The sequence below is a fragment of the Hemiscyllium ocellatum genome, chromosome 14, assembly GCF_020745735.1.
Source record: "Hemiscyllium ocellatum isolate sHemOce1 chromosome 14, sHemOce1.pat.X.cur, whole genome shotgun sequence".
NCBI classification, from domain to species: domain Eukaryota; kingdom Metazoa; phylum Chordata; class Chondrichthyes; order Orectolobiformes; family Hemiscylliidae; genus Hemiscyllium; species Hemiscyllium ocellatum.
The window spans coordinates 69,128,678-69,144,194 of NC_083414.1; the positions used below are offsets into that span (position 1 = coordinate 69,128,678).

General features: G+C 44.0%; 1 protein-coding gene across 1 annotated transcript in view; it reads left to right on the top strand.

The window, feature by feature from the left end:
* The window catches only part of rrp9 (ribosomal RNA processing 9, U3 small nucleolar RNA binding protein), a 34,835-nt gene extending 20,220 nt beyond the window's left edge, over nucleotides 1-14,615 (top strand). The window contains exons 11-15 of the mRNA XM_060835251.1: nucleotides 6,003-6,065; nucleotides 6,201-6,346; nucleotides 7,021-7,100; nucleotides 11,822-11,895; nucleotides 14,424-14,615. Coding sequence (XP_060691234.1) covers nucleotides 6,003-6,065; nucleotides 6,201-6,346; nucleotides 7,021-7,100; nucleotides 11,822-11,895; nucleotides 14,424-14,523 — 463 coding nt within the window. The 3' untranslated portion in view covers nucleotides 14,524-14,615. The remainder of the gene's footprint in view (nucleotides 1-6,002; nucleotides 6,066-6,200; nucleotides 6,347-7,020; nucleotides 7,101-11,821; nucleotides 11,896-14,423) is intronic.
* Nucleotides 14,616-15,517: the final 902 nt, after the last annotated feature.

Below are 15,517 nucleotides of genomic sequence, written 5' to 3' on the forward strand. Positions count from 1 at the left end.
CATTCCCCTGCTTTGTCATTTCCAAGTGGCTGTCCTGCATATTGACCTCTTCGACAGAATGTTCATTGGTTTCACACCTGCTGGCTCCCTCAGCTCTGTCATGTACAATGTGAAAATTCTCTACTTTGCACCTGTCATTTAAAGATTAATACTGCATTCTCAATCCCTGGCAGATAAATCAATCTGCCAACTCTGCTCCTCTGTCCTGAGCTCTGGGAAGCAGTGCTGCAGATTTTGGATTGTCTGGTTATTTGCAAAAGTCCAGGAGCCGGGAAACCTGGTTACAAAATTGTGATCTGCTGACAACTCTATCATTTCTGTTTTTTTCACTCCGTATAGTCCGAATGCTGATGCTTCAACCCAAATGGAATGGCTCCTATCCTGTCTCTTTTTGGTGTGCTGCTTATAGCCTCCATCTCTGTTAACCTTTGGATGATTTGGAGATGCCAGTGTTGGACTGGTGTGTACAAAGTTAAAAATCACACAATACCAGGTTATAGCCCAACAGGTTTAATTGGAAGCACACTAGCTTTTGGAGCAACACTCCCTTATCGCTACCACCTGACGAAGGAGCGACGCTCTGAAAGCTAGTGTGCTTTCAGTTAAACCTGTTGGACTATAGCCTGGTGTTGTGTGATTTTTAATATTTTGGATGTTTTTATTCATAGAGTTATACAGCACGGAATCAGACCATTCAGCCCAACCCTGCCCATGCTGACCACAATCCCAAACTAGTCCCACTTGCCCGCGCTTGGTCCACATCCCTCCAAATGTTTCTTAATCGGAAACTTTATCGAAATGTTTTTTAAACGTTGTATCTCTACTGGCATCCTCAACTTCCTGTGAAAATTCTTTCCACTCACCAATCATTGTATCTTTCAAAAAACAAATTGCCCCATGTCTTATTTTAATTTTTTTCTCGGCTCACCTTTAAAATATGTCCCCTAGTCTTGAAAGCCCCCACCCCTAGGGAAAAGACAATGCCATTCACCTATGCCCCTCATCATTTTACTAACCTCTACAAAGTCACCTCCTAACTTCCTTCATGTGCCAGAAGTCTGGAGGATAGCGAATGTGGTCCCCTTGTTCAAGAAGGGGAGATGGGATAGCCCGAGTAATTATAGGCCAGTGAGTCTCACTTCTGTTGTGGGCAAAGTCTTAGAGAGAATTGTAAGGGATAGGATTTATGAACATCTGGATAGGAATAATGTGATCAAGGATAGTCAGCATGGTTTTGTGAAGGGCAGGTCGTGCCTCACAAACCTTATTGAATTCTTTGAGAAGGTGACTAAGGAGGTGGACGAGGGTAAAGCGGTAGATGTGGTGTATATGGATTTTAGTAAGGCGTTTGATAAGGTTCCCCATGGTAGGCTACTGCAAAAACTACGGAGGTGTGGCATTGAGGGTGCATTAGAGGTTTGGATTAGGAATTGGCTGGCTGGAAGGAGACAGAGGGTAGTAGTTGATGGTATAGGTTCATCTTGGAGTGCAGTTACTAGCGGTGTTCCACAAGGATCTGTTTTGGGACCGTTGCTGTTTGTCATTTTTATAAATGACCTGGAGGAGGGGCTTGAAAGCTGGGTGAGCAAGTTTGCGGATGATACGAAAGTCGGTGAAGTTGTGGACAGCAAAGAAGGATGTGGCACGTTACAGCTGGATATAGATAGTTGCAGAGCTGGGCAGAAAGGTGGCAAATGGAGTTCAATGTAGCTAAGTGTGAAGTCATTCACTTTGGTAGGAGTAACAAGAAGATGGATTACTGGGCTAATAGTAGGCTACTTGGTAGTGTGGATGAGCAGAGGGATCTTGGTGTCCATGTACACAGATCTCTGAAAGTTGCCACCCAGATAAATAGTGCTGTGAAGAAGGCATATGATGTACTGGGCTTTATTGGTAGAGGAATTGAGTTCCGGAGTCCTGAGGTCATGTTGCAGTTGTATAAGACTCTGGTGCGGCCTCATCTGGAGTATTTTGTGCAATTTTGGTCGCCATACTATAGGAAGGATGTGGAGGCATTGAAACGAGTGCAGAGGAGGCTTACCAGGATGTTGCCTGGCATGGTAGGAAGATCGTATGAGGAAAGGCTGAGGCACTTGGGGCTGTTCTCATTGGAGAAAAGAAGGTTTAGGGGAGATTTGATAGAGGTGTACAAGATGATTAGGGGTTTAGATAGGGTTGACAGTGAGAACCTTTTTCCGCTAATGGAGTCAGCTGTTACTAGGGGACACAGCTTTAAATTAAGGGGTGATAGGTATAGGACAGATGTTAGGGGTAGATTCTTTACTCAGCGGGTTGTGAGTTCATGGAATGCCCTGCCAGTAGCAGTGGTGGACTCTCCCTCTTTATGGTCATTTAAGCGGGCATTGGATAAACATTTGGAGGTTATTGGGCTAGTGTAGGTTAGGTAGGCTTTGGTCGGCGCAACATCGAGGGCCGAAGGGCCTGTACTGCGCTGTATTTTTCTATGTTCTATGTTCCTGCGTTCAAATTTTTTTAAAAAGCCCCAGCTGATCCAGCTTCTCCCTATTACTCAAACCCGCCATTCCTGGCAACATCCTCGGAAATCTCTTCTGAACCCTCTGCAGCTTAATAATATCCTTTCCATACAGGGCAACCAGAACTGGTTGCAGTACTCCAGAGGAGGCCTCACCAATATCATGTACAACCTCAACATGACATCCATTTCAAAATTTAATTGGAAATACCCACGAGATGATTTGGACTCACCACGCTGATGTGATTACTGAGCACTGACTGTCTGTCTGAATTATCATCAATACAGGTCAGCAAGCTGAGGATACTTCAGTATTTACAGACTGTGTTAATCGACCCTCTCGTCGAACTCTGTAACCATGCCAGCTCATGCTGCCAATATAACTATCAGCACTTTGCTTTACTCCTCACCCCCACACACATCTCACAACATTGGATATTCCTGGACCACTCTTTAGTTCCTCAGAATGATTCATGTGTTAATCTTCATTTGTGTCAACTGGCTTCTTGACCCTGGAGGGCATCACAAACCTGGGGGTTTCATAAGGCTCACTGAATGACAGTAAGGAGCAACAGTCCATATCCCAGTGACTATGAAGATACCTCAGCTTAAACTCAGTTTCTCTTACCTGTTAATGCTACAAGTATGTAACACTGTAACAGACCTTCGGAAACAAATGCGTTAATCATTTCCACAGCTCAACAGAAAATGTTCTGATAGGCTAATGCTAGTGTAAGAGAGGTATTAAAGAGAAGCCCAATGATGGAAGGTGCTGGCATTTGTGCTGTGAAACCAAACTTCCGTTCTGATTGAATGGATTATCAGTTTAGCTTCTCTTAATCCAGATTTTCTGGAAAACTAATATTCACTGCTCACTCAAGCACTAACCTTTTCATAGAATCCCTGCAGTGTGGAAGCAAGCCATTCGACTTATCATGTCCACGCTACCCTGCTAAAGAGCATCCCACCCAGACCCGCACCCCGACCCTATTCTGTAGCCCTGCATTTCCCAGAGCCAATCCACTTGGCCTGCACATCTTTGGATTGTACAAGGAAACCAAAGCACCCGCAGAAAACCTATGCAGATGTGGGGCGAACTTGCAAAATCCACACTCACCCAGAGGTGGAATCGAATCCAGGTCCGTGACGCTGTGAGGCAGCAGTGCTGACCACTGAGCCACCATGTAACCCCAAGGTATACCCTTCCCCATCACTGTCTGACCCTCTGCATCGCTAATTAGTCACTGTTAAAATGCCAAATTCAGTTGCTGTGCATGTTTAGTGTGAGACAATATTTGCCACGTACACACCATTTCTCTGGTGTCAAGGAGTGCAGGTAACACATGACTCATCTTCAGTGGTCACTATCTATTCTGTAAACGCATGCTGTATCTCATTCTGAGGCTAGTGTCACCTCTTTGGAAAGGTCAGTCTGCGACTGCAATTAAAATAAAGTTTTAGAGTGGATAGGCACTGACCTCCAGTGTTAGCTTTCCATTGTCCTCTGTCGGAAAGCAGACATTGTCATAACAGGGAAAGCATCACACTTCTGGCACCGATCAGAGTGTATTCTAAAGTGAATTCTGAAGCTAAAGGAGCACATGGAATCTGAGCTTAAACAGCGACTTGGCAAAAACAGGACTGTTTGTTTACAAGGGAAGGGATGGATGGAGTGTGGCAGCCAGTTACACAAATTAGTGCTCTCTGCCTTTAATTAGCTGCTGTGCAGCTGTTGTTACCTCCGGAATTCTGCAGTTGCTTCCAGTTGACACGGCTGGTTAACATGGGGATTGCAGGAGAAAATAACAACAAGGTCCACCTCCTGCAATCCTGCTCGGTACAGAGACCTGTGAGAATAGGAGTTCTTGACCAATCTTCCTCAAATGAGCGGAAGAAAACATTCATCGTGGGATTCCACAATTACAGCTGTTATGTTCTCCTTGACAGACTTCTCTTTTTAAAAAAAAAATGTTTCAAATTGCACTTGTGCTCCATTTGGAAATATTATTTTGAATGACACTTGTCTCCTGTGCATTTCAGTTACTTAATTTTGCACCATGACATCAGAGGCTGTATGCTATAGATTTACTATCCCCTCACTGAAATGTGAAATACAGATGTGTTTTCAATGGACTTATCCTCTGGTTCTACCTTTCTGAACAAGCTGAAACTGTTTTTCACAAGATCTAGTGCCTTCAGGTTTCTTAAAATAGTTATCACTATCTCCCCGTCCTCCAATTAACATTGCTGTGCCCATATCATTCATCTTCCTAAAATTCTGAAATGTTTTGACAGAGTTGACATGGAGAGAGTGTTCTTAACATTAAAAGTCATAGGCAACCTGTGCAGGATAATTGCCAGAAATCAAACTTGCCTTTCAGGCGTTTTTTTAATCAAGAGAATGGGGAGATTGACAACAGGATGTAGTTTGAGGTGAATGATATAGATGCATTTCAGGAAAAGCCAGGTGTGTGTGTCTGTGTGTGTGAGAGTGCATGTGTGAAGTGGAAGGTTGCTGTGACAGAGATGGGTGTGGGAGGAGGCTGAAAGATTGAGGATGACCCCTCAGTGAGCTGACTGGGCCATTGCAGTGCCAATCATTTTCAGTCCTTTGAAATGTGGCCACCAAGATTCTGTACAGTATCCCAATGTGGTCTGCATAGTGACTCATAAAGTTGCAGGATTGTGTCACTTTACAGCATAGCATTGATCGTTTCAAATGTCACACTGTTTGATTTGCCCCATCCATTGCTGTCAAACAATAATGCAATAATTTCCGTTTATTAAGGGACATTTACAAGTAAGATGAGGCTTTGAGTACAGGAGCTTGGCTGTGCTAGTGAAGTACATTAACAGTGAGGTACATTGCTTGTGTATAAGAGTTCTGAGCTGCTAGGTAGCTGATACAGAGGACACTGTTATAAAATGGGTCACTTCTGTGAGACACAGTCGGACAGTTGGAATGGAATGGATCTTAATGTGTTTGTCAATGTACCGAGAATAAGCAACAAAGTTTTATTCCAATGTAAACTTTCTGACAGTAATCCTGTCCCATTCTAGCATTGTTAACATAGTGGGATGGAGCTGGGGTTACAGAACGGTATTGCAGAGTGCTGGATAGCTGACATACAGGACAACTTTCATTGAAAGCAATTTGTATGATTTACACCTCCTTATCTTTAATCACAAATGCCAACAGGAGGACAGTTTTCCTATTACTTTATCCTCCAGAACCTGGCAGCAGAAAATGATATCCTCCATCAAAAGGACTTTATTTCATCCTGCCGTCCTCATTGAGAAGACAGGTGGGCCGGAGGAACAGTGATCAATAGCCAACCGATAATCCCCACTCTCTCCTCCCCCTGTCCCTGAACAATGGCTGATAGGGGGGGGTCGCAGATTTATGGCTATTGTCCCAAAGGCCAGTGTTGTTGGGAGAGCCCTGAGGAAGTCTGTTTATTTGCTACTCTGTGACAGCATGCTCACTGCAGCTTTCCTTCATCCCCAGGAGTTCCATTGACTGCATACAACTGATGAATGAGGAGTACATGATTTCTGGAGGTGATGATGGGTATGTTTATCACCTAATGTGTTGGACTTTTCATCCAGCTTTTATATTTTGTGAAAACAGGTATTTGAAATGCAACCATATTGCTAATTTTGAGAGTTATGAAATGTGCTATTTGTTGGCCTTGCTGTGTTCCAGCTCCTTGGCCCTTTGGACAGTTACGAAGAAGAAGCCTCTGGTGACGGTCAGGAAAGCTCATGGTATCCATGGCGACCCAGTGATACAGCAGCCATATTGGATTACCTCCGTGGCAGCATTGCTGAACAGTGATTTGATAGCCTCAGGTGCTTCAAGCTGAGAGACACTGCTTATTGTACCTTGTGCCTGTTTTTAGTTTTCGTTGGCCAGAACTGACCAAAACCAGATTTCGTTGAGCAGATTGCTGTATTCAATCTGTAGAAATCCCCAGCCTTCCTCCATTGCACCCTTATTGCTATATTTCCTTAGTGTTGCAGCTCTGCTCCTGTCAAGCGCCTTGGGTTATTTCAATAAGCTTTGGTGATACGAAAATGCAAGTTGCTGTGGTCTGATTTCTCAGTATCACCAGTATGCAATGTTGTCCTGATCTCCGACTTAACCTGTCTTGAGTCCAGTTTTGGTCTCTCTGACCTAAAGCTGCTGAGTGTGTATTAAAGGGTGGACTATCTGGAATGCACAGCAGTCGTTCAGCCACTGAGAGAGCCTGGGTAGGTTCCTGTGCTGACTGTATCCCTCACTTATTTGAAGTCTGAACATTATCCTGTCTTCCTCGCTTGGATGTTAATCAAGCTCACTGTGGTATCATCCTTTGCTATGGTTTTGGTGTATTTAAATGAACTGTGTATTGTTACAGATATTGCAAAACGTACAATTACAGCACAGCCAAGTATTTGGTGTTAACTCTTGCATAGCAAGCTGTAGGGTGTGGCTTGAAACTAGATGACCTCTTAATATTGTTGTATTATTTCAATGATTTCAGGTTCACATAATTCCAAAATCAGGCTCTGGAAATGTGGGGAAGGTTTTAAGACATTGGAGCCACTGTTTGACATTCCCATGGTAAGAGAGAACCTTGTGTGTCAAATGGGTAACGACTATGCTGATTAATTGAATGCACTGCAATGCAGGTTTGGGATAAACTACCCAAAGAACAAAATTTACAGTTCAAATCCAGGGGTCCATAAACTTAGCGCATTTTGCTAATGTGATGTGTGCTGGGATAGAGTTCCACAAGCCCTCCTGTACCTGAGCCTTTACCTGAGGAGATCACTAGGTTTCTGGATGAGGGTCAATGGAATCATTTGTACTTTTCTTAACCTCTTTCCTACATATGCCCATGCTCTTTTGGGTAGGAGGTAATAGTGTCTGGAGAGATGAACCTCTCTGCCTCTTTTTCTCAGTGGAAGGGAGCTAATGCTCAGGATCTGATTGTATTGCCCTCAACTATCACTCTGCCCAAGATTAGCTAAGTCATCCCGAACCAAGGGTCCTCCCCTTGCTGGTCTCAGTGATTCAGTTCCTCACCGGCAGGAGTGCTCCGTTAGGGTCTGATTTAGAACAGATATTTGAAGCATTTTACTTTTGAAATCCGGCTTGTTACGATTTGATTACATTTTGGGTGTGGTTCTAAATACAGTAAGTGCTCAGGGGCTCTCCTTCCCCTTTTAAGAGAGATTCTTGTGACTGGCTTCACCTGCACTACTTCAAGATGGATTTGGAAATAGTGACTGCTTTCACAGCAGTCAGCACTGCTCGAACATACTGCTGCAGTTCCAGCTGGAAGAGCCCCTGCTGTCAATTGACCTTAAAATAACAATGCCAGTCCAGTTAATTAATTCAGTTAATTAATGCAGCAGCTACAATCCATCTTTACCATCGCATTCTGTCTTCCTGCCTTTCAGCTGGGGCTGTCTGAGCCTGGCTTGTTAAACGTCAGCTCTGCTTCTTGGGTCAGAGATGTGCTGTCACCTTTTGGAATTAATTTCTTCTTCATTATCAGTATTTGGAAATGTGACAGTGTAAAGCCACTTAGAAAACACAGCAGTTATCTAATATACAAAGTTTGAGGGTTGTGGTTGTTGGAGGTCAGTCGTCCAGATCTCTGACATCTCTGCAAGACAGTGTCCTAGGCTGAGCTATCAGCTGCTTAATCAATAACCTTCCATCCATCATAAGGTCAAAGACTGAGTGTTGACAAAAATCCAGATTATCTGTTGAAGATTGATCACTACTGAATTAACATTCTTTAAAATAGGAGATTTGGAAGAAGTGGGACACAGTCACGTTGGTGACACTGCATTCTGAATATCTGACTAGATTAGATTACTTACAGTGTGGAAACAGGCCCTTCGGCCCAACAAGTCCACACCGACCCGCTGAAGCGCAACCCACCCATCCCCCTACATTTATCCCTTTTACCTAACACTATGGGCAATTTTAGCATGGCTAATTCACCTGACCTGCACATCTTTGGACTGTGGGAGGAAACTGGAGCACCTGGAGGAAACCCATGCAGACACGGGGAGAATGTGCAAACTCCACACAGTCTGTCGCGTGAGTCGGGAATTGAACCCGGTCTCTGGCGTTGTGAGGCAGCAGTGCTCACCACTGTGCCACCCGCAATCATTTGAATATCATTTGTGGAAAAATAGTCAGCAGCATTTCTGTGGGAATAATGTGCTTGTCCCCTATTTCTGTCTCTCTCGCTATCTCTCTCCCTCTTCCCCCAAACATCTGCTAATGGGTTGATTTGAGAATTTGTTTGTAATGTTGGCAAACAGTGAGCTACAAACAGCTTCTTTAAAAAACTGCAGGCCCACAAAGTCCGCATTAGATCAGCCAACAAGCAATGTAAAGGTATGGTGTAGTGACTTTCAAGAGACTGCCAGGGTGGAAGTCTCCGAGATTGAAGCTGTCATGGATTAGACAATAGGACCCCTTGAGCTTGCTTTACAGTTCAGTATGATTGCAGTTAGTCTTCTGCCTTCACTCCTATACTCGTATTTCTTGATTCCCTTGGTCACCTTGCAACCATGTCACTATTAATTATTAATTCTGATCCATTTCCCTCTGCTTCCACGCCTGCCTTGCTTCATGCATTGAAATAAAGAGCAGTTGTATGGATACTGTTCACTCATCTCACCCCATTTAACTTTCAACCTCTGTCACCTTCAACTTTTTACCTAAATCATTCCCTTGCTCCATTACTTCAACTTTCTTCTGTTGAAATTTCTAAATTTCCTGTTACCCGACCCTTCTTTTTTTATAAAAATGGTTTGAAGTCCTTCGCTGTGGTTGTATAATTCACCGGGACACTGATTCCTGTTGAACCCTTCCCTCCTTGCTGAATCTTGATGTCACATGATTCAATGTCCCTTCTGCCCAAACCATTCTTTTGCATCATGTGGTTAATATCTAATCTGTTTGACCCTATGCCAACTTGCCGATGACTTTGGTAGAAATCCAGAAATTTTTACCTTTTCGAGGTTCTGCTCAGTTTGTTAAACTCTTTCTCCTCCAACTTAAAAACTGTGTGTACCAGGCAACCTGGCTCTGCACTCCAAGTTCCTCACTTGCCTTGAAAAAATGTTATAAATCTAGACAAGCTGCATGGCCTTTGCTAATCGTGGTCTCTGCTGCAGTGCACGGTATCAGTTCCCACCACAACCCCTGATCACTCTTACATCCCCTTATTGTAATTCGCTCACTTGAATTTGGCTATCCTCCTTGCTGCTCTTGTTGCACACAGGCAGCAAGTGCCATATGCCTCAAAAACAAACAGCGCTGGAAATACTCAGCACTGGTGGCATCTGTGGGTGGGGCAGCTATTAACATTTTAAGTTGAACAGAAGAGTTAATGAGTCATATTTGATTAGAAATATTAATGATCTCTGCCTTCTCAAAAGCTGCTAGACCTAAGTATTTCTACCACTTCCTGTTTTTATTTCCAGTGCCCAACATCTGCAGTAATTTCCTTTATAAAGGTGAGGCTGAATCCCAGTATCACTCTATCCTGGATCCCACATGTAGTGAATTAGATTCCCTCTGTGTGGAAACAGGCCTTCGGCCCAACAAGTCCACACTGTCCCGCCAAAGAGTAACCCACCCAGAGCTATTCCCCTACATTTACCCCTAACCTGCACATCTTTGGTTTGTGGGAGGAAACCAGGGCACCTGGAGGAAACCCACACAGACGTGGGGAGAATGTGCAAACTCCACACAGGCAGTCACCCATTGTGGGAATCAAACCTGGGATCCTAGCGCTGTGAGGCAGCAGTGCTGGCCATTGAGCCACCGTGCCATCCCTGCCATCAATGATCTCCCAATCGTGCAACAGTCTGAGACTGCCTCCTGAAAAGGGGTCTAGATAACTCTCCCTCCCTGGTACCCTGCTAAGCCTGGGATGACTCCAGGTTGATAACTCTGTGCCAATATTCCTCAAGCTGTAGAAATACTCTTTCAGGTCTTGTTTAATTCGAGTGTAGTGCTGTCTGTCAATCCCTACATGATGCTGTAATGGCACATCACCTCTTGTCATGTCAATCTAAACAGCTACTTAATTTTGGTTGGTTAAAATTATTGTTCACTTGGATTTTTTGAGTTCTATAAGTTAGCCTATCCACCTCGACTTCCTCATGGACACAACCATGCAGCCCTGGTATTGGGTAAGACATGAATTTGATGACACCACTTCATGTCAACTGCTCACAGGTGGAGCATTGGTAAAGATGCTGCAGTGTCCCTCAATTGTGAGTGCAGAGGAAAAGAGGAAAGGCAGCCAAATGGTCCCCTCAGCACAGCCCAGAGGCACATCAGTCCAGTCTCCGTAATCTCAGTAGTAGCTTATGGATTCTTTGAATTTAACACACCTCCATTACTTAAAGAACAAAATTAAAGAGCATTATTCACCAAACAAGTCATCTGTCCTGTGATTTCATGCCAAGGCTTGTTGATTTGAAATTCCCACTCCAGGTTCTGACCCTCGCTTTCATCATTCCTGATCCTTTCCTTGTAGGTCCATGCTCAGGTATTACTTTATCCTTGTCTTTTCCCTTTTCTCTCCTGCAGATCCCCCGATTTTGAATGTCTTTCACTGCAATATGCTGCCTTGTACTGTGCTATAATGGGTTGCATTCTGGAAATTTCTGTGATAGCTGTGTCTGTGTTTGCTGAAAACAACGTATTCCTTTACGGAAGGTGTCTCTGGGGCTATTGCTGGAAAGAAGCTATCAGTGCATGAATGGGACCGATGTGCCTCTGGACTGTGCTGAGGGAACCATTTGTCTGCCTTTTCTCTTTTCCTCCACACTCACACTTGAGGGACACTGCAGCATCTTTACCAATGCTCCACCTGTGAGCAGTTGACATGAAGTGGTGTCATCAAAGTCATGTCTTACCCAATACCAGGGCAGCATGGTTGTGTCCATGAGGAAATCAAGACATGGAGGGGAGTGTACGAATTCATGAGAAGCCTGGGAGAAACTGTCCCCATTAGTGGAGGGATTAAGAATGAGAGGGGCACAGATTAAAGATAATCAATAGAAGAAGCAATGGTACCATGAGGTGAAGCTTGTCCACTGGTTCGGATCCGGAATGCACTACCTGAATATTTGCCGGTCCAGGCATGTGCTTGAAATCTGGAGAATTATCAGCAAAAGGTGACAAAGGTGTGTTGGTCCTTTTGACGATTCAGCACAAAATCAGTGGACTGAATGGTTTCACCCTCCAGTGTTGCTTTTAAAAAAAAACTAATGACCTGTTTCTATTTGCATCACCCATAGGTCGGCTTTGTGAACTGTTTGAAGTTTTCCAGCTCAGGAGACTTTTTGGTGGCTGGCATGGGGCAAGAGCACAGGTAAGAGACATGGGCAGTGGCCTGTATCTCCATCTCAGCCACTTCGATTTTCCTGAGGGCATTCTGTGGTGGGAAGTCAGTGGAACTCCCCGGAGAAATAGCATAAAATAAAATCCAAGGTGTTGTCAATCTCTCACTGACCTTTCTGGCACTCGGGTTACTCTGGACCTGTGGGAATTCCAGACTGGCATGGTTTGAATCCATTTGCTGTGTTGTGACTAATGGTCTGCTTTATTGTTCCTATGCAGTATTGTGCTGATATGGAGTTGTGGCATTTAAAGCTCCAACATTGAATATAGAAACGCTCGCTATTAATTTATTAGTGTGATCACTACCTGTTCAGTTGAGGTTCTGTTTATGACCTTTGGAACATTTCCAAACAACCTATCAATCAACACAAATACCCAAAGTGTCAGAACAGCCGGTGACAAACACTGCCAGGAGATGAACTCTGTGGGAAGGTGATAGCAAGTCAATGTTAGTGTTAACTGGATCTGCACTGAAAAATGCAGCAAGGTCTGATTTCAGTTCCTAATCACTGACTGAAGACTAATGAAGCTGTTAATGTGTTGAAGTGTACCATTCCTTCAACACATGCAGTGAAAATGAGGGGTCTATTTCTGGCCAACGTCACCCACCCCTCCACCCTTCACACAGTGCATATGGTGGGTGTCTCAGGCTTAGCCAGCCTCACTGCTGACTGGCCTGTCACCTTCCTCTGGTTGGCACGCCAATGAAGTGACCATTTGCCTGAGATGATGGAGAGTAAGCTGCTGTTCTCATCTGCACAGGAGCAGGCCATTGATCTGCTGAAGCCAGCTCCATCATTCTGGGGCTGCATGGTGACTCAGTGGTTAGCAATGGTGACTCTCAGCTCCGGGGACCCGGGTTTGATTCCACCCTCATGTGTCTGCCTGTGGGGAGTTTGCACATTCCCCCCATGACTATGTTGGTTTCCCAAAGATGCTCTGGTTTCCCCATAGTCTAAAGATGATCCTGAGAAAGTGGTGGATGCGGGGACAATTACAACATTTAAAAGACAGTTGGATAGATACATAGAACGGGAAAGGTTTGGAGGGATATGGGCTAGGAGCAGGCAGGTGGGATTAGTGTAGTTTGGCATGGACTGGTTGGACCAAAGCATCTTTTTCCATCCTGTATGACTTCATCTGCAAGTTAGGTGGATTAGGAAATGCAGGGTTATGTCGTGGATCTGGGTGGGATGCTCTTCAGACTTGATGGGCTGAATGGCCAATTTCCACAGTTGGTTAGTGACAGTACTGTTAAGCAGCACTTGCTCGCTGAAACTCCAATTCTGGCAGGATATTCTTAACTTCTGATTTTAAGGTTCTAGTTTGGACTTAATCTGTACCTTAACTCCTTCCCTCCATATCTCATTATCTGACAACTATGTGCCTGCAAATCAACAAAAACTTTGCAAAAGGAAAAGGTTGTGCCATTTTGGCTGTGATTTCCTTTAAAAGGCAATCAGCAGGCTGAGGGCTTATGAGTTGTTCCGTCAATTCATGCAGGTTTGTGAAGTCGTATAGTATTAGTGTGTGACTTGTTCTCAGCAGCATTCCACCTGTGCCATCCTCATCCCTATCTATATAAAAAGGAATCCCCCAAGAGTAATTATTTGAGATGACAGCTGATCCCGCTCAGGATTTGAGGTAATTGACTTCACTGCCTAGGGGATACTGCCTCTGCACTTTTTATTACTCCGTTGATTACAATCCTTGCTTTTTGATCTTTTCAGAGTGTTTATCCTACCCTGGCAGTGCAGTTATTTTTCCCTAGTTTCAATGTGGTTACTTGCAGCTACCAGTACCAGGCTGTGTTGAGGCATGTTCCTTGTGATGTTTTTCTGCAGCAACTTGCATTTATAAAAACCTCATTGTTAATGAACACCCATAAGTAATGAATGTATTTAGATCCTTAATCTGTTAGTTTGTCAAGGGGAAAAAAGAATTTGCATTTACATAGTGCCTTAACCTCATCATTTCAAAGTGCTTTGCAGCAATATGACTTTCTCCCCCTTATGAATAGTAACAACTGCTGTAATGGGGGAAATATGGCAGGCAGCGTGATACTGGGTCATTTCCTGGCTATTTAAATTAACCTATTTTCGGCTGATTGGTGATTGGGACTTCAGAGGCGTCACCAGGTATTCTGGCTGACCACTCATGCCCTTGTTCCTGTCTAGTGACTTGCTGACAGTGGTGTGTCTAGATTTAACTCCTGGGATTACAGTACCTGTTGAAATTTAGCAATTCAGGGTCATGTGAGCCTAGTAAACTATTGGAGAGACAACTGTGACTATAGAACCACGCCTTTGCAAGAGTTAAGTGTACAGAGATTGGTTTTAAAAACAGGATTCCAGATGAGGCAGAGAATTCCTGGGAACTTTGCATTCATGACTGAGCTGTGTGTGAACTCCTCTGAAGTACAGTACTTTGTCAAGTATGCCAAGGTTTGAATGAATTAAATTTCATTTGAATGAATTAAACTTCATCTTCTCTTTGCAGGTTAGGCCGCTGGTGGAGACTAAAAGAAGCCAAGAATGGAATCTGTATTATCCCTCTGAAAAAATCATCACCCAAACAACAGTCTGGGGACAACAAATAGTTCTGGTGTGCCTGTTGTTAATATCTGCATCTCCATGAACTCAGTGACTTTGAGAGGCTATACTTCTGTGAATAAAATGACGGTGAAATCTCTCTGCTTCCCATGACGTACCTGCTTCTACATTCACTCCTTTTCCAGGATAGTCTACATTGTTTGCTCCTGCTGAACCTGTTGACAAGCCTGGCCCATCCCTGATTTCTGGCCTGTTTCTTTGGAGATTGTTTCCCACCATGTGGAATTAGGTCTCATATGGTCACGCAGGTTGTAAGTGATGAGAGCAGTTTATACCTTTTTTATACCTTTTGATTTTCTATTTAACTGTGCATAAATTGAATCTTGAAGAAAGCTTACTTTACACAAAGGCACTTTAAACGGGGTAAACTCCTCAGTATGTGAATCCATGCTCAGAAAGAGAGGGAGAGGAAGCTTGATGCAGATTTGAGCTTCTGTTGGTGAATGTTGTGAGCAGTGATCATGGTGAGGTCTCCGCTTGGTGAGAGTATAACACCAGATTATCTGCAAGCCAAAACCAGAGGCAGCAAGTAGTAAACAGGGCTAGTTGGTGCCATGACCAACCAATGAGATCTAAGCTTTGCAGGCCTGTCACATCCAGTCATGAATGGTGGTGGACAATTAAACAATTAATTTGAGGCAGCATATCCACAATCAACTCCCTAATAATAGGGAGCCAAGTACACCAGTGTGAAGATAAGACTGAAGGATTTGCAGCAATCTACAGCCAAAAGTGCCATGTGGATGATGCATCTTGGCCTCTTACAGTGCTCTCCAGCATCATGGATGCCAGTATTCAGCCAATTCGATTCACCACATGATATGAAGGAATGAAGCACTGGATAGTGAAAAAGCTACAAGCCCCACAACTTGCCAGCAATTGTACTGAGGACTTGTGCTCCCCCCTCCCCCCGCCAAGCTTTTGCAATGCGGTTAGAACAGTGACATCTACCTGACAATGTGGAAAATTGCCCAGGTGTAT